Genomic DNA, 23,966 nt, shown 5'->3' with positions numbered 1-23,966 from the left:
TTAAATAGCAACATGTGGCTAACGGGCACACTGGCATATTGGACAGCACAGCTCTAATCTGGCTTGAATGGACATTGCCATGGTTACTCACTGTGGTTCACATTTTTTCTCTCCTTCATTGCTAACCATCGCTATCTTCCTTCTGACAAACATCTACTTTTTCTTTATTAGGTGTATAAATCATATCATTCTGTTACTTTCAAGCTTTGCTGGTGTGGGATCAACTCTCTCTTTTGCAGATAATTTTGCTTATCTTTGCCCTAACCCTTTATGCATTGATTTTATAGTTGCATTCTCAGGGTCAAACTTATTTCCAGTATTTCTGATTTCTTAAGGAAAATTTCCCCATGGCCTGAAGTAGTGCTTAATAACTACAAACTGTGAAAAAGCCTTCACGAACGAAGGAAAGAAAATAATTCTGAAATGACTAAATTGTCTTGTATTTTAAAGATTCATTCATGTACTTAACCAGATAATGGTATGTGGGCAGCCAGTTCAGCACCCGGCAGTCGGCCTAGTGGCACAGTCCCTGGGCCTTCAGTACATGTCACGGTGACCGTTCCGCAAGGCGGAGCACCGAGTGGCACCTATGACTCCTGCCTAAAAGGAATTTGCTTCTTGCTGCTGTTTCTTATATTCATACTGCCTCTTTTTCTCATTTGGCGTCTCTTGTGCTCTGTGGTGGTGGAATGCTCCCACACCTAGCTACATTAATGAGCCAGCAGCTTACCCTGCATTAGCGTCAGCGTAGTGACAATGCCTGCTCCTTTCTTAGAAGACAATAGGTCACCCTTTCTGCTCACTCCCACTGGCCACCTGTCAACTAGGCGGTAATCCCCCTTCCCAAGCTTTGAAAGAGTTGGCTGGAAGAAACAAAAAGGTAATGATTAACAGATTCAAAAACATGAACACAAAAAATAGTTATAGGTTGCTTGGTACCAAATAACAGGAACTGTTATGTCTGTGCCAAAAACACTGTGTCTTGCTACGCTCCAGGGAGTCTGTCCCTGCTAGCCCATTGATCATTGTGTAAGAATAAATAATGTCTGAGATTTAGCCAAACTATTCTAGTATTGTATGCCTAAATGCTAGTGTGTATGTTACAGAGAATTATGAAAATAAAGCTCTGATGCTCTGCTTGGTCGGAGATTTCGTCTTCGTACCCAGACATGACAAGGTGTCTGTCTCCTTTCTTCGCCGACTCCAGCCCCCCTATCAGGACCCTGACCGCTGCTGAGGCTGGCCCTCGGCAATGGTACAAATAACCTAAGTTTTAAAAATATGAGTCTTCTCCTATGCAATTTGGATGAATGCCTAGATAGAGTAGTAAATAGGTTATTAAGAAAGTTTGAGTATGTTTTTATAGAATCTGCTTATCACAGGAAAGAACACTGAAAGATCTTTTGTTCAGAAAGTATTGGTTGAAATCCTACAATGTACCGGGACTGTTCTAGGTAGGTCCTGGGCAGAAACATAGAATTAGACAGTCTCGGTTGTCGTGGACCTGACATTCTATGGGGGGAGAAAAACTGTGCTCTTGAAGAAATGAATTATATAATTTCAGAAATCTATGGGTGGCATAAAGAAAATAAACAGGGTAATAAGATAGGGAATGACTGAAATGCTTTAGCTGAAGGATAAGGAAAGGCCTTTTTGAAGAACTGACATTTGAGCTGACACATTCATGATGGGAAGTAATCAGCCATGTAAATATTGGGGGGCTATTCCAGGAAGAGGGGACGGTGAGCGCAACAGCCCTAGAGCATTTTCAAAGAACAGAGAGAAGCCCAGTGTGGTTGGAGAGCAGTGAGCAAGGTGAAAAATTGCACAAAATAGGTCAGAGAGAAAAGCAGGGGGCAAGATCAGGCCAATTTTGGATTTGCAAATTCTAAATTCAGTGATTAGCCGTATAAGTAGAAGAGTAATATGATCTTATTTTTTTTTAAAATATAGCACTCTGGCTGCTTTAGGAAGAAGAGGTTGTTGGGAAAGTAAGAATAAAAGTGTATGTATCCCATCCCATTTCTCAGGAAATGATAAGGCTTAAACTGTCTAAGAAGGTCAGTGTCAATATTAGAAAAACTACTTAACTTAGAGCCTGGAGACTTAGGAATCTGGCCCTTACTCTTTAACTTACTGATGGTGTGACCTTAGACAAACCATTATACCTAGCTCTGTTTCAATTTCCTCACAAGGTTTTGTAAATATCAAAAGAGAAAATGGTTAAGAATGGACCCAATAAGCTCTACAGGCTTTATGCAAATGGTCTTCATTGTTTGGAACCTCCACAGCCTCTTCAAGTTCCTCTGCAAACTCACAAGCTAAGTTCTCACCAGATGCTCTATTATTAATGGAGAATGCATTTTCCACTTTCCATTTTTTTTATTTTTTTTTTGCAGGCTGTGTGGACACACATGAGGCTGATCTTTATTTCCTTATTGATGGTTCAACCAGCATCCGGAAAACACAGTTTGATCAAATCAAGCAATTTATGTCAGCAGTGATAGAGATGTTTAGCATTGGCCCAGACAAAGTCCGAGTTGGAGTCGTGCAATATTCACATGAGCCGGCAGAGGAATTTCCTATTGGTGTCTATTCTAATGATGTCAACTTAAGAAAGGCTGTTTTTAACATCAAACAACGCAAAGGCAGCACTTATACTGGGAAAGCCCTGGATTTTATGCTGCCAAAAATAACAGTGGGAAGGATGCATCGGACAAGTGAGGTTCCCTCTTACCTCATTGTGCTGACTGATGGATTGTCCATGGACAGAGTCCTGGAACCTGCGGAGAGATTGAGGGCTGAACGAGTCATCATTCATGCCATTGGCATTGGGGAGGCTAATAAAACACAACTACAACAAATTGCTGGGGGGGAAGAAAGGGTTAACTTTGGGCAGAATTTTGATTCTTTAAAAGGCATAAAAAATGAAGTCGTTCGCAGCATCTGCACTAAAAAAGGTGAGTAAAACAAAACAGGCTTTATACTCTGCATATCTTCATTAATTGCTTTGGGCAGACTAGTGGCCGGACTGAGACAGGGCATGATGTGACCTACTGCCTGGCCAACTCTCTTGCAGCCAACATCCTTTATCACCATGGAGAGACTGAGCCTCCCACTTGAAGACCAGCTGCCAAGATTAGGGAATCCTTCCATAGAAAGCTGTGCTGAGGCCATCTTAGAAGTCATAAATAGGAAGGTTGCTAAGAATGTAGTGGCCTTGACAAAGTCCACTCTTTTGGGCTGTGAAAAACTGTATTCCATGTGTGAGTTGTGTGTGTGTATACATGCCTGTGCACACGTGAGCTGAAGGCAGATACATGCCATTATTTTTATATTATGAATGCATATTTGGTACAATGTACCCATTGTTCATTTTTATTTATAAAAGAAGCACATGCACATTTTTGTTCTGACCAAAGATTAAGTACCAAAAGTTAGGAAGAAGAACTTGCGAATTCCTGTATCTGGTGGTTTGTTGTTTCTCTTATTACTAATAGTGACTTACTAATTCAAGGCTGTATGTGTTGATTACTAGTACTAGCACAAGAAAATATTGTCTGCGGAGAGTCATGTTAGCTTACTGGTTGAGAAAAAGGAAGAATCAAGGTTCAAATGCCAGATTCACCTCTTGTTAGTTGTGGATCTTTAATAGGTTACTCCCTTGACTCCCTTGTTTGTTGGGTTTTTGTGAACCGTGGAGGTGATGATGCTTGTAGAGCACTTAGAAGAGTGCATGGCACAGAGTGCTGTTAAATAATAAGCTTTGGCATAAGTTATTTAAGATGCTCACTGATAAGGAAAAGAAGAGAATCCAAACTTACTTGAACTTACTATAAAATTAAAATGTATTCTTATTTTCTGAGTCACTATAGAACAACAAAAAAGAAAAAACAATAAAGAAATAGGTAGCATTAACAATAAAATCTTCAATCACAATTTTGTTCATTTATCTTGCTATGGAAAGTATTAGAGTTTGGTTTTCAGGATATCTTAGAAAATGTGCAAGAGTAACAAGTCTCCAACATTTCCTGGGGCCAATGCCAATAAAAGTGAAAGGTTTTCAGTAAGCATAATGTAGGTTGTATTTCAGGTTCATTCAAGAAAGAAGGTCCTAGACCAATATGTGGAGCAGAAGTGTCTGTTTTGCAGGTCAGGTACTTGAACACTGTTACACCTGGAAGGAGAGACAAGCTGTAGACAAGGAAAGGAGCCATAAAATGGTAAACAGAGAAGCAGACAAACTAAGGAGCCAAAGCTTGAGGAGCTAGAAAAAGATGACTAGTCTCAGATACAGATGGAGTGAGGCAGACTGTATTGATTAGGGGACAGGTTAAGCTGCTGTAACAAGAAAAACCCAAACTACGTATTACTGAATGTTATTTCTCTCTTATATAATATCCCAAAGGTGAGCAGTCCAGGATTAGTAGAGACGTTACTCCATTCTCAACACAGAGCTTCCATTTTTAGGTCAAAATTGAAGCTCCAGTTTTTGTCACCTCCCATCAGTGCAAAGAGAGAAAGGGCCAGGGTTGTTCACCACATTCAGTATTTTTTTTTTTCTTAATGGTAAGACCCAGAAGTGGCCAAATCATTCCTGTTCGCATCTATTGGACAAAACTTGGTCACAGGCCACCTCTCGCTTCAAGGGAAGCAGGGAAATTGAGTCTTCAGCTCTGCATCCAGACCGTTGGTGTAGGAGAGTAGGAAAACAGATGCTAGGAGATAAGGCACTTTCTGCCACAAATAGATACAAAGAGGTAGATCCTGTGAATGCTAAACTGCGTGTGAAAGTCCATTCCTTTTACTTGAGTTCCATGGAAGAGCATCTTCCACACTGTACGATAGTGAGGCTTTGCCAAGGCCACAAACATTCTCAGCGACTTCCCTGCTTAGGACTTTCTAGGTGGCTCCAGGCAGCTTGGTCTTAAAGTGACAGCTTCAATCCCTCCTGGAAGAGCAGAGATGTGGCCTCACATGATACAAGTTATTACAAAGTAATTACTGTCTTTTTATTCTTCTATGGTCAACACTAATCGTTTACTTTCGGGTAGTAGGGTATGGACAGTGTGAGTGTTGACAGAGGGAATAGTAAGAGGGTTGGCAGAGATAACAGATAGACAGACAGACAAAGGGAATAAGAATAAAGAGACACATGTTAATGACAATATATTTGCTATTATATACGTATATATATATACATACATACAACAAATGTGCCATGAATTCCTTCACTGTTTTTCCTCCGTGATGTATAAAAATTGGTCTTTTATGTGTATATATATGTACATATATATGCATGTTTGTGTCCATTTCCATATGGATATTTGTCCATATGTACATATATATCAATTTCTGATCAGTGGACTATCTACAAATTTAATGTATAAATAAGAGAACAGTCTGTGTTGAATAGATACGTGCTTACTGTAACACTCATTATCTCTAATAAGAGCTTGTCACCCCAATTTCTAATGTTAATTTATAGTGTTTATGAAATCACTTTAAATCACCCAAGAAAAAAATTCTACTTAAAGATTACTAGGAATATTGTTTTTCAAGAACATACACGAAACCCTGGAATAGTAATCCCATAAGTGGAATTCATTACGTTAGTCCTGTGAGTGCAGGGAATTGATTATTTTGGTCTGATTTCTTTTTTGGTCACCATTGCATCCTTAACATATAGCCTGGTGCTTGACATTTCATCCACCAACAAGAATTATGAAATAATGCATTACAAATTAATGAATGGTGGATGAATAAATGAATGAATACACATGTTGGAAGTTGCATTTTCTCTTTAAAGTTCCTTGGATAATCTTCAATGGATTTCTGATTCAGGGTGCTAGTTGGCAAACTACTGTTAAAGAAGCAGTTTTTAAAGGCAATAGCAGTTGCTTGAGTTAATTTTCAGTGTTTTCTGATTAATACATTTATTTCTGCTTTATGGTTCTACTTATTCTGTGCACCATGCCAACCCAGTTTTTTTTTTTTTTTTTTTTTCTTTTAAAATAACATGCAGGGTGTGAAGACATGAAGGCTGACATCATGTTTTTGGTGGACAGTTCTGGAAGTATAGGATTTGAAAATTTTGGGAAAATGAAAGTATTCATGAAAAACCTGCTAGCTAAGATTCAAATTGGTCCAGACAAAAACCACATTGGTGTCATTCAGTTCAGTGGTTATAACAAGGAAGAGTTTCAACTTGATAAATACTTTACGCTAAAAGAGATTTCAGAAGCAATAGACAGAATGCCTCACATCGCTCAAAACACTTTGACTGGAAGTGCGCTAACCTTTGTAGCTCAATACTTCACCCTCGCCAAGGGAAGCCGTCCTGGCATCAAAAAGTTTCTCATCCTTATCACGGATGGAGAAGCCCAGGATGGTGTGCGAGATCCTGCTAGAGAACTTAGAGACAAAGGTGTGATCATCTTCTCCGTGGGAGTGTATGGTGCCAACAGAACTCAGCTACAGGAGATCAGTGGGGATGACAACCTGGTTTTCCAAGTTGAGAACTTTGATCATCTACAGGCAATAGAAAGTAAACTCATCTTTCGTGTGTGTACTCTCCATGGTAAGTGACCCTGTTATCCTTCAGGATTCAAGGATGTGAGTGGTTGACTTTTAGTGGAGTGAATGTTGTATTTTACTCTGGGCTTTGCCCCTACCTGGACTTCCGTGTTAAGTTTTGTCTTATGAATGCTATATTAAAACACATGATTTCCAGGGGTTTTCCAGATTAATAATTTTGGCAACTGGTATTCATAGGAAACAAAATAGATCAGCTTTAGTAATTTTGAATATATTCCAAGAAGGTCTCTAAGTACATAAAACTTCCAACTTTTTAATATCTGCATGCCTGGATTTTCCAGAGCCAATTTTTAATCCCAAATGATTTCCCAGAATTGTTTCTTAGCTACCTATAACCATTGTTAAAAAAGTAAATAATTAGCAATACAAATTCATTTTCCTCTTATTTAAATTAAATTCAGTACTGTAACCTACTCCTCCCCCACACCCTATCTTAAAGATAAGGTATGTATTTTCATTACTTCACATTATTCTTCTTAACCTCTGTTGACTAGGTGTTTTAGATCTGCCTGTACGTGTATCCATACATTTGGAAATTTTTTACTTCTTTTTTTTTCTGATTGCTTCAGGTCATCATTTTTATCCCTCAAATTATAGAACTTTTCAAATCATACTAAGCAACCTTCAGTTTGAGGCCATCAATAGTTAATGGCTCTTGAATGCCAACTTGCTATAAATTCACACATAGAATAAAAACTTTGAAATCTATCATGTGCTATTATCTGTGTTTTAGATACAACTAATAGAGCAAACCAAAGTTATTAGTAAGTTTGTTGTATATTGTCCTGCATTGGACAGAGTTATGTGTGTGAAATTTTCAGAAACTTAACAAATACAATATCTTATTATAATCTCTGAGTTTTAGGCAACAGCTGTAAGATTTCCCTCATAACAGCTTAATTAGAGTTTTTCTTCCTCCAAAAGGGGCAGTGATTCTAAAACCTTGGTATTGTTCAGATATTCTAAGGAAGATGTGCTTTGGTTATAGCCCCACCTTTGAATCAGGGCTCTTCCAGGCATTTCTTAATTTTGATAAATGTAATATTTGTGAAGGCCCTGTTTATAGCATAAGGTGTTATTTGGGAAAAAGTGAAATTTCAGCTGATTAATACACTAAATCAACTCTTATGTATTTATCAAGTCATGACTAGTTATCACATCTCAGTGGACCATGGTACCAGGTATCTACGGATGTAACCTGGGCTCAATCCACAGTGTCTGAGACTTGAAAATTTGAGATTTCATAGCCAGATGTAAGCATTAGAGACAAAATAGGCAGGGTGGAGAGTGGAGAAAGCAAAACTTTGGCAGGTGTGTGCTTAGTTATCGAAAAAAGGGAAGGAGTGGAGAGAGAGGACCGTTCTTAGGAAACCCAGCCAGAGTGGCAGCTAGTGTGGGGCTAGGGAACAGGTGATGGGAGCTTTTGCTGTCCCCTTCTTGGGGCTACTCTTTCTGAATTCTGATTTAGGAGGTCAGGACATGATGCACATGGAAAGGAGGTTCTACCAGAAGCTCAGAAGACAGCTGCACCAGAGGGAATAAGATAAAAGCCCTGGCTTATCCAAAGAGCTCCTGGGCTCTTTAAAACAAGCAGACTAGTTTGGTAAACATAAGTCATGTCCTATCATTATATTGGCATTGAACCAGCTTCTGACATTTACTTTCAATTGAAAGCCAGTTTAGCAAAAAGCATTACATGTCCTAATGAGATTTAGCAGTACAGAGTGGTATGGTATAAGCACCACCAATTGTGAAGTCATATAGATAAAGGTGCAAAGGTCTTTGGAATCAGGATCCTAGACAAGTTGCCCTTCTCTGAGCCTCAGCTTCTATCTCAGAACAATGGCAACAGCCACCTCTGAGAACTAAATGAGATGCAGTGTCTGGCGCATAGTAGGCTCACGGCAAATGTTAGTTTGCTCCTTATCTCAGTAGTCTTTGTAGAATGAGCTGCAGAAAGTGTGAGTCCCACTTCCTTCTCTTTCAGATTGTAAAAGGATTCCACTGTTAGACATTGTGTTTGTGCTAGATAATTCTGGCAGCATCGATCTACAACAGCTGGAAAGCATGATTAACCTAACCACCCATTTGGTGAAGAAGGCAGATGTTGGCCATGACCGAGTTCAGTTTGGAGCACTCAGATACTCTGATCATCCTGAAATTCTTTTTTACCTTAAAACCTACTCCAAAAAGTCGGAAATCATTAAGAATCTGAGGAGGCGCAGGGACACTGGTGGGAATACCTTCACCGCCAGGGCTCTCGACCATGCAAACATCCTGTTCACAGAGGAGAATGGCAGCCGCATCAAGCAAAATGTAAAGCAGATGCTGATTATCATCACCGATGGGGAATCCCATGACCGAAATCTGCTCAATGACACAGCATCGAAATTAAGAGATAAGGGCATTGTCATCTTTGCCGTGGGTGTTGGAAAGGCCAACAAAGATGAACTTGAAACTATGGCAGGGGATAAAAAGAATACTATCCATGTAGATAACTTTGACAAACTGAAAGATATTTACCTGCCTATACAAGAAAGTATGTGTACCAATGCACAGGAAGGTAAGTTGTTCTTTGTAAAGTTTCTATGGGGGTAGGAATAAAAGTTTAATAAAAAAAATGATAAAGCTTGTCTTCCCATTCCCTAGGGGTCATAGGCTGAGCACGTCATTGCTCAGGCTGCCCGTTTTCTCATCTTGATAAGTAAATGGGTTGAATGAGGTCCCGTCCCACAGCACAGCATGCATTGAAACATACAGAAAGTTTCAGAAGCATTCCTTGCTGCCTTGCCAACTTGTTGAATTTTTCTTGACAGAAACTGTTCTAAGGGTCATACTTGCCTTACACCACTTAATGGCTACTCATGCTGCTCACTTTGCTTAATGCGTTTGTTGCAGCCACAGGGAGTCAATTTCAAGCCAAACTCAAGTGGAGAGTCTCATAGTTTAAGCACACAGACTTTTGTCTTCCAAGATCCAGAGCCCTCTGAGTGGAATTATAGGCAGCCTACAGGGCCACCATAAATTCCAGTGGTCTAATGTCTGGATAGTAGTAGGCGGGACATGGGAGTGAATGTGGGGTAATCAAGACTGGCTGCTAGTATCAGGAAGGGAAGGACACTGAGCTGAGTATGGGAGATAACAGTAGGGTAAGGTAAGCTGGAGGCACCCTATCTGGTGGGGAAAGGGTAAGAATTGCCATTTGATCTCAGAAACAGCAGAGATTGATAAGAAGTCATCTGTGGATGTCCACTGTGCCTTTTTGGAGGATCTGAATCCTTGCCCTATATTGGTCCAGTCCTCCCCACCTGAATCAGTCAACTAACTTCCTTTCTTCTTTCCTTCTTCACTCTCTACCTCACTCTTTCCTTCTCTTCTTCCTTTCCTCCTTTTGTCCATACTTCCTACCCTATAATTAACATGAAACTCACTTTTGTATCCAACACAAAGCATGCCTCTCTGACTGATATTAACCCACCCCAATCTCTGTAACCAGTCCAACCCCAAACAAACTCTTCCCCCAAATCCTGTGTCAGATCAGCATTTGCTTTGCTCAGTGAACTATGCCTGACCACATTGGCTCTACCTTCTTTAATTAAGCAATATGTTCAGCTCTTTGGTTTCAGATCATCTTGAATGATGGTCTCATCTTTAGCTAAGGGAAAGTTATCTTTCCCAAGGCACTGGAACTAGCCTCAATTCTTCTGCCTGCCCTGGCCTATCCCTGGCCTCCCACATTGAAGCCTGGTCTTCCTACCATCTTTTTTGCCACCTTCCAGGCCATTCTCAATACCGTGAGCTAAGCAAACTTTCTAATACATGCTGAAATTTATAATCCTCTACTAACAGTATTTAGTAGAGGGGCAATTTCCAAACTTCTGTGCTTCATCTTGCTTCTGCACACCTCTTCAGCTTCGTCTCTTGTCCCTCTCCTCCTTACAATCTATCGTGGTCTTCTGAAATTCCTCCACATCTTTGCACACACCATTCTACCCACAGAGAACACTCCAGTCCGTCACTTCATTGACTATATTTAACTTGTCTGTCAGGTTTCAGCCTCTGCTTGGCAGCTTTCCTGACCCGTTACCTAACTGAGCCCCTCTGTATCCTTCAACCATAGCACCTTTTATCTCTTCTGGTGGTAGCACTTAACACATTATACTGCATTTGCTTGTTTTCTCTTCTGCATCTGCCTCAAAACTATGATGTCCTTGGGCAGATTGTGCTTCTTTTTTTTTTTTTTTTAACTGTTCACAATATATTATTGAGTAAAAAAAGCAAGTTACAAAACAGTATACACAGAGTGATTCATTTTGATATGAGGTAGACTCAATGTTTGTTGAAATAAATATGCATAAAAAGGAGACTGTTTCGGTTTGCTAAAGCTGACAAAATGCAGTATACCAGAAATGGACTGGCTTTTAACAATGGGGATGTATTAGCTTACAAATTTACAGTCTAAGGCTGTCAAAATGTCCCAGTTAAGGCATCAACAGGATGATACCTTCTCTGAAGACCAGTTACCAGAGAGCTTGGGCTCCTCTGTCGGATAGTAAGGCACATGGCCGCATCTACTGGTCCTTCTCTCCCAGGTTTTTTTTTTGTTTTTGTTTTTTTTTTGTTTTTTTTTTTAATCATCATTTTATTGAGATATATTCACATACCACGCAGTCATACAAAACAAATTGTACTTTCGATTGTTTACAGTACCATTACATAGTTGTACATTCATCACCTAAATCAATCCCTGACACCTTCATTAGCACACACACAAAAATAACAAGAATAATAATTAGAGTGAAAAAGAGCAATTGAAGTAAAAAAGAACACTGGGTACCTTTGTCTGTTTGTTTGCTTCCCCTACTTTTCTACACATCCATCCATAAACTAGACAAAGTGGAGTTTGGTCCTTATGGCATTCCCAATCCCACTGTCACCCCTCATAAGCTACATTTTTATACAACTGTCTTCGAGATTCATGGGTTCTGGGTTGTAGTTTAATAGTTTCAGGTATCCACCACCAGCTACCCTAATTCTTTAGAACCTAAAAAAGGTTGTCTAAAGTGTGCGTAAGAGTGCCCACCAGAGTGATCTCTCGGCTCGTTTTGGAATCTCTCTGCCACTGAAGCTTATTTCATTTCCTTTCACATCCCCCTTTTGGTCAAGAAGATGTTCTCCATCCCACGATGCCGGGTCTACATTCCTCCCCGGGAGTCATATTCCACGTTGCCAGGGAGATTCACTCCCCTGGGTGTCTGATCCCACGTAGCGGGGAGGGCAGTGATTTCACCTTTCAAGTTGGCTTAGCCAGAGAGAGAGGGCCACATCTGAGCAACAAAGAGGCATTCAGGAGGAGACTCTTAGGCACAAATACAGGGAGGCCTAGCCTCTCCTTTGCAGCAACCGTCTTCCCAAGGGTAAAACTTATGGTAGAGGGCTCAACCCATCAAACCACCAGTCCCCTATGTCTGTGGTCATGTTAGCAACCATGGAGGTGGGGTAGGCGAATACCCCTGCATTCTCCACAGGCTCCTCAAGGGGGCACTACATCTTTTTTTTTTTTTTTTCCTTGTTTGTCTTTTTTCTTTTTTTTTCTTTTTTTTAACTTTCCCTTCTTTTTTAAATCAACTGTATGAAAAAAAAAGTTAAAAAGAAAACAAACATACAATAAAAGAACATTTCAAAGAGACCATAACAAGGGAGTAAGAAAAAGACAACTAACCTAAGATAACTGCTTAACTTCCAACATGTTCCTACTTTACCCCAAGAAAGTTACATAATATAGCAACATTTCAGTGAACTTGTTCCTACTACATCCATCAGAAATTAACAGACCATAGTCATTTCTGGGCATCCCCAGAACGTTAAATAGCTTATCTGTTCTTCTTGGATTATTGTTCCCCCTTCCTTAATTGCTCTCTACTGCTAGTTCCCCTACATTCTACATTATAAACCATTTGTTTTACATTTTTCAAAGTTCACATTAGTGGTAGCATATAATATTTCTCTTTTTGTGCCTGGCTTATTTCGCTCAGCATTATGTCTTCAAGGTTCATCCATGTTGTCATATGTTTCACCAGATTGTTCCTTCTTACTGCCGCGTAGTATTCCATCGTGTGTATATACCACATTTTATTTATCCACTCATCTGTTGAAGGACATTTGGGTTGTTTCCATCTCTTGGCAATTGTGAATAATGCTGCTATGAACATTGGCGTGCAGATATCTGTTCGTGTCACTGCTTTCCGATCTTCCGGGTATATACCGAGAAGTGCAATCGCTGGATCGAATGGTAGCTCTATATCTAGTTTTCTAAGGAACTGCCAGACTGACTTCCAGAGTGGCTGAACCATTATACAGTCCCACCAACAATGAATAAGAGTTCCAATTTCTCCACATCCCCTCCAGCATTTGTAGTTTCCTGTTTGTTTAATGGCAGCCATTCTAACCGGTGTTAGATGGTATCTCATTGTGGTCTTAATTTGCATCTCTCTAATAGCTAGTGAAGCTGAACATTTTTTCATGTGTTTCTTGGCCATTTGTATTTCCTCTTCAGAGAACTGTCTTTTCATATCTTTTGCCCATTTTATAATTGGGCTGGCTGTACTATTGTCATTGAGTTGTAGGATTTCTTTGTATATGCAAGATATCAGTCTTTTGTCAGATACATGGTTTCCAAAAATTTTTTCCCATTGAGTTGGCTGCCTTTTTACCTTTTTGAGAAATTCCTTTGAGGTGCAAAAACTTCTAAGCTTGAGGAGTTCCCATTTATCTATTTTCTCTTTTGTTGCTTGTGCTTTGGGTGTAAAGTCTAGGAAGTGGCCTCCTAATACAAGGTCTTGAAGATGTTTTCCTACATTATCTTCTAGGAGTTTTATGGTACTTTCTTTTATATTGAGATCTTTGGTCCATTTTGAGTTAATTTTTGTGTAGGGGGTGAGGTAGGGGTCCTCTTTCATTCTTTTGGATATGGATATCCAATGTGCTTCTTATTTATCATTGGGTCCCCACCAAATCTAGTACCTTATTAGAATGAGAGTCTCTTCCTAGGAGTAGGGGCTGTTTTGTTCTCATCCCCCATGCTCACCTTTAAAAGGTTGATGCTAAGATGAAGTTTGGACGATGCAAGATGTTTATTAGAGATCCACAGCAATGAAAAAAAAGGAGGAAAGCAGGATTAGGAAGAAGTCAAACACATTGCAGCCTGACAGGGGGCTTTGGAGTGAATATTGTCAATAGGAGGGGCTTCTAGCCTTTGTAATTACTTTTTAGTGAATGGATTCAATCTATTCAAATTTCTTTCTTTCTCTGAGTAGCTTTCAGTGTCTTTTCAAATGAATCATGTAAATTACTAAATTTTGAACAAACTTCCTGCTATTTTTTCTTGTCTTTGAGGACCAATCAAAGACAGAGAAAGTGATTCTCTTCTCTGTTAACTCATCTCAATTTGCTACTAATGAGGGGATTTAGCAAAGCAATTTAAGTATTTTAAGTAAAGGGACAGTTTAGAATGATTCATGAGGAAAATAATTTGTTTTTTTTTCCTATTGCAGTCTGTAACCTTCAAGAAGCTGATGTGATTTTCCTTTGTGATGGCTCTGATATGGTATCTGAGTCAGAGTTTGTTACCATGACAACTTTCTTGACAGACTTAATTGATAATTTCAACATTCAATCTCAAAGAATGAAAATTGGGGTGGCTCAATTTGGGAGCCGCTACCAGGAAATTATTGCATTGCAAAGCTCTCTGAATAAAACCCAGCTGAAGACTCAGATTCAAACTATCGACAAGAGCAAAGGGCTTCCCCGAATGGACTTTGCCCTTAAACACGTGAGCGATATGTTTGATCCATCTGCCGGTGGGAGAAGAAATGCTGGTGTCCCTCAGACTTTGCTTGTTATCACTTCTGGGGGTCCCCGATATAATGTAGCACATGCAGTGAAAATCCTGAGAGGCCTTGGAATTTGTATCCTGGCTTTGGGCATAGGAGATGTTCATAAAGAACAGCTTCTGCCAATAACAGGCAATTCTGAAAAAATAATAACTTTTCGAGACTTTAATAAATTAAAAGATGTGGATGTGAAAAAAAGAATGGTCCGTGAAATCTGCCAGAGTTGCGGGGAAACCAGTAAGTGCTCCCTTGCTCATTATTTGGTTTTATTCTATTGCAACTTCCCTTTCACCATTTCCCCTGGGTGTTTTATGGGCTAGCAGTAGCAGAATGTATATTTGGAATAGTTTGGAGTGAGAATAGCCCTCCCCTGGGCTTCCAGGAAGTTTAGGACCAGTGAGCTGCCTTCAGAAACAAGGAAAGGGGTGCAGGGGCTGGAGGAGGAGCTGGGCTGTGTCCTCTGGTGCGTCCGGCCACTCCCTGCAATCCAAGGTTAATGCTGTTTTTAGCACCTGAAACTCAGTCTCCTATTTCTACCGTCTCCACTTCCGGAAGGCCTAGGACAACGCCTTGCACCCAGTAGTAAGTGAAATAAACATATGCTGATTGGGAATTTTACTTTTTTAACTTTATTAAACCATCTTATAAGGGACTCAGTGAATGTGGATGTGCGTCAGTGTTTGTACATGTGCATATATGTGTATGCACACACGTTTTTCCTTCTTTTTATGATGACATCCATATAATCATACATATTAAAGATTTGAATTGTCTTTAGGGATTATTTAATCCAGAGATTACAAACTCAAATGGTCACAAAGCCAGGTTGGTAATGTAAATGTGGCAGGTAGGCAGGTGTAAGGAAAATGAACTGGGAGCAATAACCCATCTTAAGATATTGCTATTCAGCCCAGCTGAGAGTAGTCATGTGGGAATGAGGTTGTGTAAATTTGGGACTGGGAGTTGGGAGAACCACACGTCAAAAAGCAGCAGTGAATCATAACATTTTGTGGCATCTGCACAAAATGCCTGTTTCCAGAGTTACAATGATTGAAGCCACTTCTTGCACAAAATTTGTTCATCTTTCAAAGTTTCCCAGATTGTTTATATCTTATTTGCAGTGCTTAAATGGAGGCAGTTTAGTGGTAGAAAGGGCCTAGGGTCTGGAATTGGAAAGCCAGAGTTGTAACTCTGGTTTAGCTGTAACAAACTGTAGGAATCACTGTTTCTTCATCTATAAAATGGCAGCTTGCCGATGAATTTTATTTGCCCTGTCCAGTGTCGACAATTTGTTAAATTAGTTGACATCTTTTGGTAACTGATAGATACTACTTAAAAATGTCGATCTTCAGCTTCTCTTTGGAAAATCAGAAGATCTGACAGGACTAGGGTCCATTTTCCCCATGGCTACTCTCAGATGGAGCTGAATAGATGGGTCACTGCTCCCCAGTACATTTTCCTTACACCTGCCCATTGACTGATATATATTCCCACCTGGCTTTTGCATTCAAGTTTGTAATCTCTGGATTAATCTCTAAAGATAATTCATATCTTTAATATTTTATGATTCTATGAACGTCATCATTAAAAGAAGAAAAAAATGCACACACACAAAGCCAGCCACTGGGAATGAGACTAAACCATAGTTTGAACTTCAAGTACCTCTTGGAACTTGAACTATTTGCAAGGGGACGGAGGGAGCACCTATGTAATATGCTAGCCGAGCAGCCAAAGTCTTCCTTCTTGACACTTTTTGGGTAATAGAAGCCCTAGCCCTCGGCCATGATCCTTCTCCTTTTCCCTCTCCATTCTGTCTTTCCTTGTTCCTGTCTACTCACTAATCTGGCCCCGTTTCCCTTGGTCTCTAGATTGCTTCATGGATGTGGTGGTTGGGTTCGACATGTCCACTCAGGTGCTGGGGCAGCCTTTGTTCCAGGACCACCCCCGACTGGAATCATACCTCCCAGGCATCTTAGAGGACATCAGCTCCATCAGGGGCGTGAGCTGTGGGGCAGGTACAGAGACTCAGGTGAGCGTGGCCTTTAAGGTGAACAGTGTCCAAGAATTCCCTAACAAGTTCCAAATCTACCAGAAAGCAGTATTTGACAGCCTGATGCAGCTTACAGTCAAAGGACCAACTCATCTGAATGTAGACCTACTGCAGTCATTGTGGGACACATTTGAGGATAAATCTGCGTCCCGGGGACAGGTATCCCATGCACATCCTATCTCCATTCTCCATGTTCTTTCAGTTACTCCTCCCTCCCCAACCATATATTTAGATCTCATGTCTTCCCATTCTCTGCTTTCCTCTTTTGCCAGGTGCTGCTCATCTTTTCGGACGGTCTTGAGAGCGATAGCATCACGATGCTTGAAAAACAATCCGACAGGCTTAGAGAAGCAGGTATGGAGTTTGACAATTTAAATGATGAAGCATGGAATATGCTGAACAAGGCTCTGACTTTATACAGGTGTTCTGGAACTTGGTCACTTGTAGATGCTCAGATCCCCTTTACTAGCCAACATACTCATCCCCCAAATGCTGAAAATGCTATGATGAAGGATTTATACTGGTGACCTTCTTCAGACACTTACCCTTCGCTAATCTGAGCCACGTGGACTGGACATGTCTGCGGTTAAGAGGGCAGTAATTCCATGTTCCAATTGGGGGAGAGCAGTCAATGATATGGAAATTCAAAAGCCACCCCTCTTGCCTCAGGTGGGCCAACTCTGGGGCAATTTACCCTCCAGAGTCTCTCATGAATCAGGCCAAGGCTAAGACTTTACTGAGACACATCCTTGCTCACATCTTCCCTTATTTGTCTTCTCTCTCTTCCTCAATAAATCACGCACTCCCAAATTCCTTTCTCAGATTCTGCTTCTAGGGAACCTGACCTAACACACTTCCTAATGTTCATGATTTTCCATGTGAAAGATTGTAAAAGCACTTCTCACTATACACACCCTGTCCATGTCATAACTTCAGACAGAGCTAGAAACTAAATGCAGAAATTGAGAGTAATATGTAGTGACTGGAGACTTCACTGATTGTCAGATGGGATGCATTGTTTAAAACTTCTTTGGTGTTACCCCAGGCTGGCTTCTGGGGTTCAGCTTCCATAGGCATTCTCCCTAGAAGCCAAAAAATTCTACATTTTTGCTGGGTTGTGTCACTTCCCCGGCTCAGAATCCTTTAACACCTTCCCACTGTTCTTGGGATATATATCAAACTCTAATTATGGCTGACAAGGCTTTGCAGGATCTGGCCCCTGCTCACCACTCCAGCCTTACCTCACTCCTCGCATCGAGTGTTCCAGGTGTACATAACTTTTTTCTATTCCTCTTCCAGTGTATTTCACAGCCTCTTTCCTCCACCTCCTCATATATACTCTTTTCTTTTGCCTAGAACTCCCTTCACTGCCCCTCTTTCCTAGTTCTCTCCACCATCCATCTCTGGTTCCTTCCCTTGACCAACTTCCACTCATCCTTTAGGATCAGCTTAAACATCATTTCTTCCCAGAAACCATGCATGACCTTTCAAGACTGAGTTAGGGACTTTCTTCTAGGCTCCCAAAGCATCCCAACTTCCTCTCTCAGAACACTTCCTACTTCCCAGAGCAACTATCTGATTCTTGTCCATCTCTTCCATTAGACCATAACCTCTGTGAAGGGAAGGAGAATGTCCTGTTCCTCTTGTATCCCTGGAACAATGATTGGTACACAATAGGCGCCTAAAAAACAAATATTTGTTTAATGAATGGAAGGATGGGGTAAATGAACTAGCAAATGAATTAATATATGAGTGAATGAATAAGTGGATGAATGAGTGAATAAATGAATGAATGAACTGCTGGCTGTAGCCAGGAGTTAGCTGAGACTGGAATCACACTGAACTTTCCTTCATGCTCTGGGGATCTGGTCCTACAGGGGTGGGTGGCAGTGGGGATTACCTGAGAATGATCATCAATTTACATTCGAGAAATTTCAGAAAAACTCTCTGAAGATGAACAATGCCTTTTCTTAAAAAATGGCTTTTAAATGCCCAAGAATTGCTTGGAATTTGGTGGTGAGTTTTCTGCTAGAATTTTTCTGTAAGATTTGTAAATAGTTTGTCTTTAATACTTTTTCTGGGTGGGGGTGGGGGTTCTTGCTAAAGTGGAGTAACAGAGCCTTATGTATGCACAGAAAATGTAGCCAAAGCTGCTCTTGGATTCTTCATATGTTGGGAGTACTGCTTGCTCTTCCCCTGCCTTTCTGATTCTCTGAATAACATTCAGTGAGCGGAAATATGACGGGCTCTTTTTCTTTCTCATGTACAACACTTTTGGTTTCATATCTGTTATTGTTACTGAATAGGACTTGATGCTCTGCTGGTGGTATCCCTAAATCCAAATGCTCATCATGATTTTTCAAGCTTTGAATTTGGAAAAGGATTTGATTACAGGACTCACCTGAACATTGGAATGAGAGAACTGGGCAAAATGCTATCACAGTACTTGGTGAGTTGTTGAGCAAAAAAATCTGATGATTCAAAACTAATGTTGCCATGGGAACTAAATTAGAACATTTAGCATATTTCCAAAGACTGCCTTAGTTTACCCCTCTAAATTAAATGCATGACCTTTAGTATATGGAAAAGTCTGAAGATAGGCTTGTTTTTGATGGATTAGGATATGTGATCTTGACTATGGTTCTTATGACAACAGTTGCTCACTCAGGTGTGCTTTTTCTCCAGGGAAACATTGCAGAGAGGACGTGCTGCTGTACGCTTTGCAAGTGCCCAGGGTCTCCAGGACCTCATGGGCACCAAGGACCACAATCCCCAAAGGTGCCATTCACTTGTGATACCATTTTACCTAATGTGCCTTGCTTGGTATGGGTGGGATTGAGGCTGTGTGTTTGAATTTACAACCTTCGCTTGAAGCTGATGTGATTGGGCATTTCACGTGACTTCTCTGGTGTAGGTCCCATTTCAGAAAGGCTCATTTTTTATGCTGCTTCTAAGAATAACTCCCTTTTCTCTTATATATCCTTGGTGATGTTTCTTCTTGGTTTTTGCAACTGACACTTTTTACATGCTTTAGAAAGTTTGAAAGCTAGCAGGAGGCCTTAGAAATAGTGGGGCGAGTTGTAGTTAATTAATAATGGAACTAGATAGAAATGGAAAAACAACATAGTATTGCAGATTAATAGCCCTTTAAAGAAAATGAATTACAAAAGATTAATTGCATAACAATACAATGGATAAATATGTCATGGTATTTTCATACAATGGAATATTCTACAGCAATGAACGCGAATGAACTACAGCTACACACATCAACACAAATGAATTTCAGACACAATAATGACCCAAAAAGCAAAACACAGATGAATACATATGGTGTCACTGCATTTATAAAATGTTTGAAAACAGGCAAAACTAATCTATAGTGTTTAGGGATGAATAATTAAATAGTGAAGTATTTTTAAAATGCAAGGAAGCATTATCAGAAAGGTCAAGAGAAAGCAGGAGTGGGGGAGTGGATTGTGATTGGAGCTGGCACTTTGCCTGGAGACCTGCAGCATTCTAAGTCTTTACCTGGGTGATAGCCATACAGATGTTCACTGTATAACAATCAGGTTGCACTTTGTGTTTTGTGCACTTTAATGCACGTTTTAAAATATAAATATCACAATGAAAAAGAGGCTCTAAAAAAATAAGAGGGATCAAATACTTGCTCATGAATTCTGCTTTGCTCATCTTTGTGGAAGGATAATTTATATTTGGCTTTTAAATGCATTATGAGGTTTTGCTTAGGCCAGTTTCTTCTCTCATTACTTTGCTCAGGTCAATATTAGAATTATGTTCCATGAGTGCAACCCACCCAGGTGTACTGAGCAGAGAGCTAGCCCCTGTGGTAGAGGGGGGGCCACAAAACAGCCACAAAGCACTTACACTTCATGGTGTCTCACGGAGAGAAGACCGCAATTTAAATATATGCCACCATGTTTTTGAAAGATGTGCTTGTTCTTCCTTGAGTGCTCAAAGAAGCGGAAGAAAATAAAATTACCTCTCAGGAAATGTTACTGCCGTGCCTGCTGCAGGAGTCCTGGAGGCTGCAGCTGTCCTCCACGCACATCTGCAGGCCCGGGGTGGGCTGGAAGAGCAGCTGCTGCTGGAGCAGGCGGGCCGCCCGGGGGTGCCAGGAGGACCACCTTCCGCAGAGGGGCTTCAGGGGTTGTCAGACTTTCCCCAAGCTCACAGCCGCAGTGGCAAAAGCTACTTGATTGCTGGAGGGAGGGACTTGCCTTAAGTGCCTAATGACTTCACAAGTCTGAACTGGGATCGAGACGACTCAAGTTTGTTTTTCTGTTTTTCCTCCCAGGGTTCTCAAGGTCTGAGAGGCAGCAGAGGATACAGGGGAGAGGACGGAGACCCTGTAAGTTTTTTTTGCAACCTCTTAAAATTTATGGATTTTCTTTCTCATGAAAAACTTTATTTTTCAACAGGGACTGTGGGGGGTTGTTTGCTTGTTTGCTTGGTTTTGAGGAAGGAGCTCATTTTCTTTTGCATTTTCTTTGTCTGAACCATGAGGCACTTGCTAAACCTACTTTTCGGGAGGAGGAGGGAACAGGCTTACCTCAATTTTCCAGGCATGTTTTTATCTGTGGCAGGGAGCAGGGCACGCCTCCTCTCTGCCCCCGAGCAGGCCCCTGCAGGGTTTCTCTTAGGGCTTGCTTTGGACCCAAAACCCACATATTCCTCCATGGAAAGCGAAACAGGCAAAGCATTCCCCAAGGCATGGCTTCATGGTTCAGCACCAGGCAGAGGTTTTCAAATCAGAATGTTTGGCCCTTAAATCAGAAGGAACCCTTACAAGTTTCATCTGTCAAATTCTGAGGATTGAGTTGGAGGAACTGAAACCAGTTGGGTGGTTCCATCTGGGATGGGAAAAGTCCAGGAGGCTTCCAGCTTGTGACTCCATCCCCTTGGAATCAAGGCCAACTTCTATCTGGGGCAGCAAGTCATAGTGATTAAAGCCACAGGCTCTGGAGTCAGACTGCCAAGGGTCGACCAAGAAGGAGAGCTTAAACAACATATTTAACTTCTTGACCCTCAGTTTCTTCATCTGTAAACATTTATAAATTCCTCTGAAACCCTGGGGATGACCTTGTTTGCAAAATGACCACTAAGGGGAGTGCTCTAAGTCAGCCATCCTGGACACTCAGGGGAGTCTTGGGGAAATGGTGCCACCACAGTGACTGGCTGTGACCTCAAGGAGGAATGTGGAAGCCGTGAGCTTCAGCAATCTGTGGCTATGGACAAGGTCGCTTGATTTTACTGGGATAAGCTTTGGAAAAAAGAAAGCAAAACAAGAAAAAGGAAAATTCACTTCTCTTTTCATGTACCAGGAAGGAAAGAATAAAGCGTGCTGCTAAACAAGTAGTTATTCATGTAGCAAACTGTGAGTACCTGCCTTGCCCCAGCCCTGCACCAGGCACAGGGACACAACAGTGGAAGAGACAGTTGGGGTCTCTGCCCTCCAGGGGCACACAATTGTTCTCCTCTTGAGATGCCTTTTACTCTAGCATTTACCAGGATTTAAGTATTTCCCAAGAGCAGCAGCATTGGTGGGAGGGGCCCACACCATTGACCTTGATCGCTCTTTACCACACGGAGAGTCTGACTTTGGGGGTCTTTAACCCGGTGACCCTTCCCGTGAGGACTGGACCTCCTCACCTTGGCGTGCTTGCAGCTGTGTCACTTCCCATCAACTGTTTCTCCTCAGCTCTAGTCTCCTGGTATCTACTAGTTTCTCTATCATCAGCAACGCTGACTTTTCCAAGGCAGGGCTGGCACGTGTTTCTTGAGCACTCGGACTGTGGTTAGAAAGTGAGGCGGCTTCTGAGCCTTGGGCTGTGCTGTGTGATGAGGGCGGTTTAGCGGTGGAGCTCATTCTGCACTTTTTTGTGATCTTGGATCTGTAAGGAAGCCCTGAGGGTTGACAGGGGGTAACGTTTGAATGTGTGTATGTGTGTGGGGGCAGATTTAAATGAACAAGTATGTGGGAGGATTTGCTTTGTCTACAGCTCGGAATTCCCATGTGCCTCGGCTTAATTGTCTAAAAGCAAACAAGTGGCAATTTCTGACAAAAGATTTACTTTGGTTACCAGTTTGGTTACCAGTTTGGTTTCCTTTTTTTAGGGAGGACGAGGAGATCCTGGACCCCAAGGAGAGAGAGGGTTTGTAGGATGTACAGGGGAGCGGGGCCAAAAGGTAAGGCTCTGCTGAAAATGTTTGATAGATTCATTATAACATCCTTTCCTTCTCACTTGCATTCCTTCCCTCCCTCATTTTCTCTCTTCAATTACCTTTCCCTCTTTCCTTCTCTCCAATTACATTTATTAGCTTCCTCATCTGCAGGTTAATTCTGCTCCTTAAAAATCTCAAGGAGTTGTGAGCATCAATTAAATTCCATCTGTCATCTCTTTGTGGTTATATAGCCAGAAGCAACTAAAGAAATACATAATAATTCACTTTAGGGAGGCAGCCCCTTCCTGCTCTGTCTATGAATCCACATTCTGTATTTGATATGCTAGTGAGTGATATTAAATCTTTTCCAGGGACTCAAAGGATTCTCTGGAGATAAGGTACTGTAGTTTCTTCTCAGTCAAATTTGATTCCCTAATGGAACTGGTTTCCTAATAAGCATGTAGCAGAAATCTCTTTTAAGCTGACTTCTGTCCATTGTCTTCTCTCAGGGAGAACATGGAGACAATGGGATTGAGGGAGTAGACGGGGAAGAGGTAAGCTGTTTCTCTTCAAACACCGTAAAATTGTCATGAGGTTGATAGTAAGAAAAAAAAATAAAATTAAAGTATGTTTTGTTTTCCTTTTCTCCTTTAGGGCTTTTCTGGATTTCCTGGAAAGAAGGGAGAAAAAGGTGACCCAGGATCCCAGGTAACACTTTTCTATACGTTAAACTAGGAGACTTTGGTTGCAGAGACAGCCCTAATTGCTGCCTGTCAGTAGTTACTGGTGATAAACTTGACAGCTAACTCAACCAAATAATGAAGGACTTTTACCACTGAATAGGTGCTGCTTTCCCGTTTGAAGCAAGAGGGTAACTATGTAATTTTCAAGAATTTCCAGCTAGAAAAATTCAAAGCATGCAATATTCTTTCATGGATGTGTTTTTCAGAAGTCTGATAATGAATGCTTTTGCCTGGCAATGGCTTATGTGTTCTTTTTCTTGCATTCAAAAAAATTTAAAAAGGAAGGCAAAGAGACAAAATTATTTTGTGTAGCAAATCACACTGAAACACTTTTTCTTTTAAATTCGTTTGAACACACATTCATATATACCTATTTGTTTTTAAACATCTCTATTTTTATGTTCTGATCTGTTTATTTACCAAATAGTTTTTGAGTACCTGGCATGTGCCAAGCACTGAGTTACATGCTAAAGAATCGGAGCTCAACCACACAGTCCT

The 23,966-nt window shown here is 41.0% G+C and overlaps 1 protein-coding gene across 1 annotated transcript in view; it reads left to right on the top strand.

Moving 5' to 3' along the window:
- COL6A5 (collagen type VI alpha 5 chain) overlaps nucleotides 1-23,966 on the top strand; it is a 94,169-nt gene that overhangs the window by 10,664 nt on the left and 59,539 nt on the right. Inside the window, exons 4-16 of the mRNA XM_037845066.1 lie at nucleotides 2,400-2,960; nucleotides 6,026-6,580; nucleotides 8,585-9,160; nucleotides 14,151-14,726; nucleotides 16,358-16,698; nucleotides 16,812-16,893; nucleotides 18,846-18,988; nucleotides 19,225-19,317; nucleotides 20,858-20,911; nucleotides 22,678-22,749; nucleotides 23,097-23,123; nucleotides 23,235-23,279; nucleotides 23,380-23,433. Of these exons, the coding sequence (XP_037700994.1) occupies nucleotides 2,400-2,960; nucleotides 6,026-6,580; nucleotides 8,585-9,160; nucleotides 14,151-14,726; nucleotides 16,358-16,698; nucleotides 16,812-16,893; nucleotides 18,846-18,988; nucleotides 19,225-19,317; nucleotides 20,858-20,911; nucleotides 22,678-22,749; nucleotides 23,097-23,123; nucleotides 23,235-23,279; nucleotides 23,380-23,433 (3,179 nt within the window). The remainder of the gene's footprint in view (nucleotides 1-2,399; nucleotides 2,961-6,025; nucleotides 6,581-8,584; nucleotides 9,161-14,150; nucleotides 14,727-16,357; nucleotides 16,699-16,811; nucleotides 16,894-18,845; nucleotides 18,989-19,224; nucleotides 19,318-20,857; nucleotides 20,912-22,677; nucleotides 22,750-23,096; nucleotides 23,124-23,234; nucleotides 23,280-23,379; nucleotides 23,434-23,966) is intronic.

Source organism: Choloepus didactylus, chromosome 1 (assembly GCF_015220235.1).
Source record: "Choloepus didactylus isolate mChoDid1 chromosome 1, mChoDid1.pri, whole genome shotgun sequence".
Lineage (NCBI taxonomy): Eukaryota > Metazoa > Chordata > Mammalia > Pilosa > Megalonychidae > Choloepus > Choloepus didactylus.
This window is presented reverse-complemented; position numbering and strand designations above follow the sequence as displayed.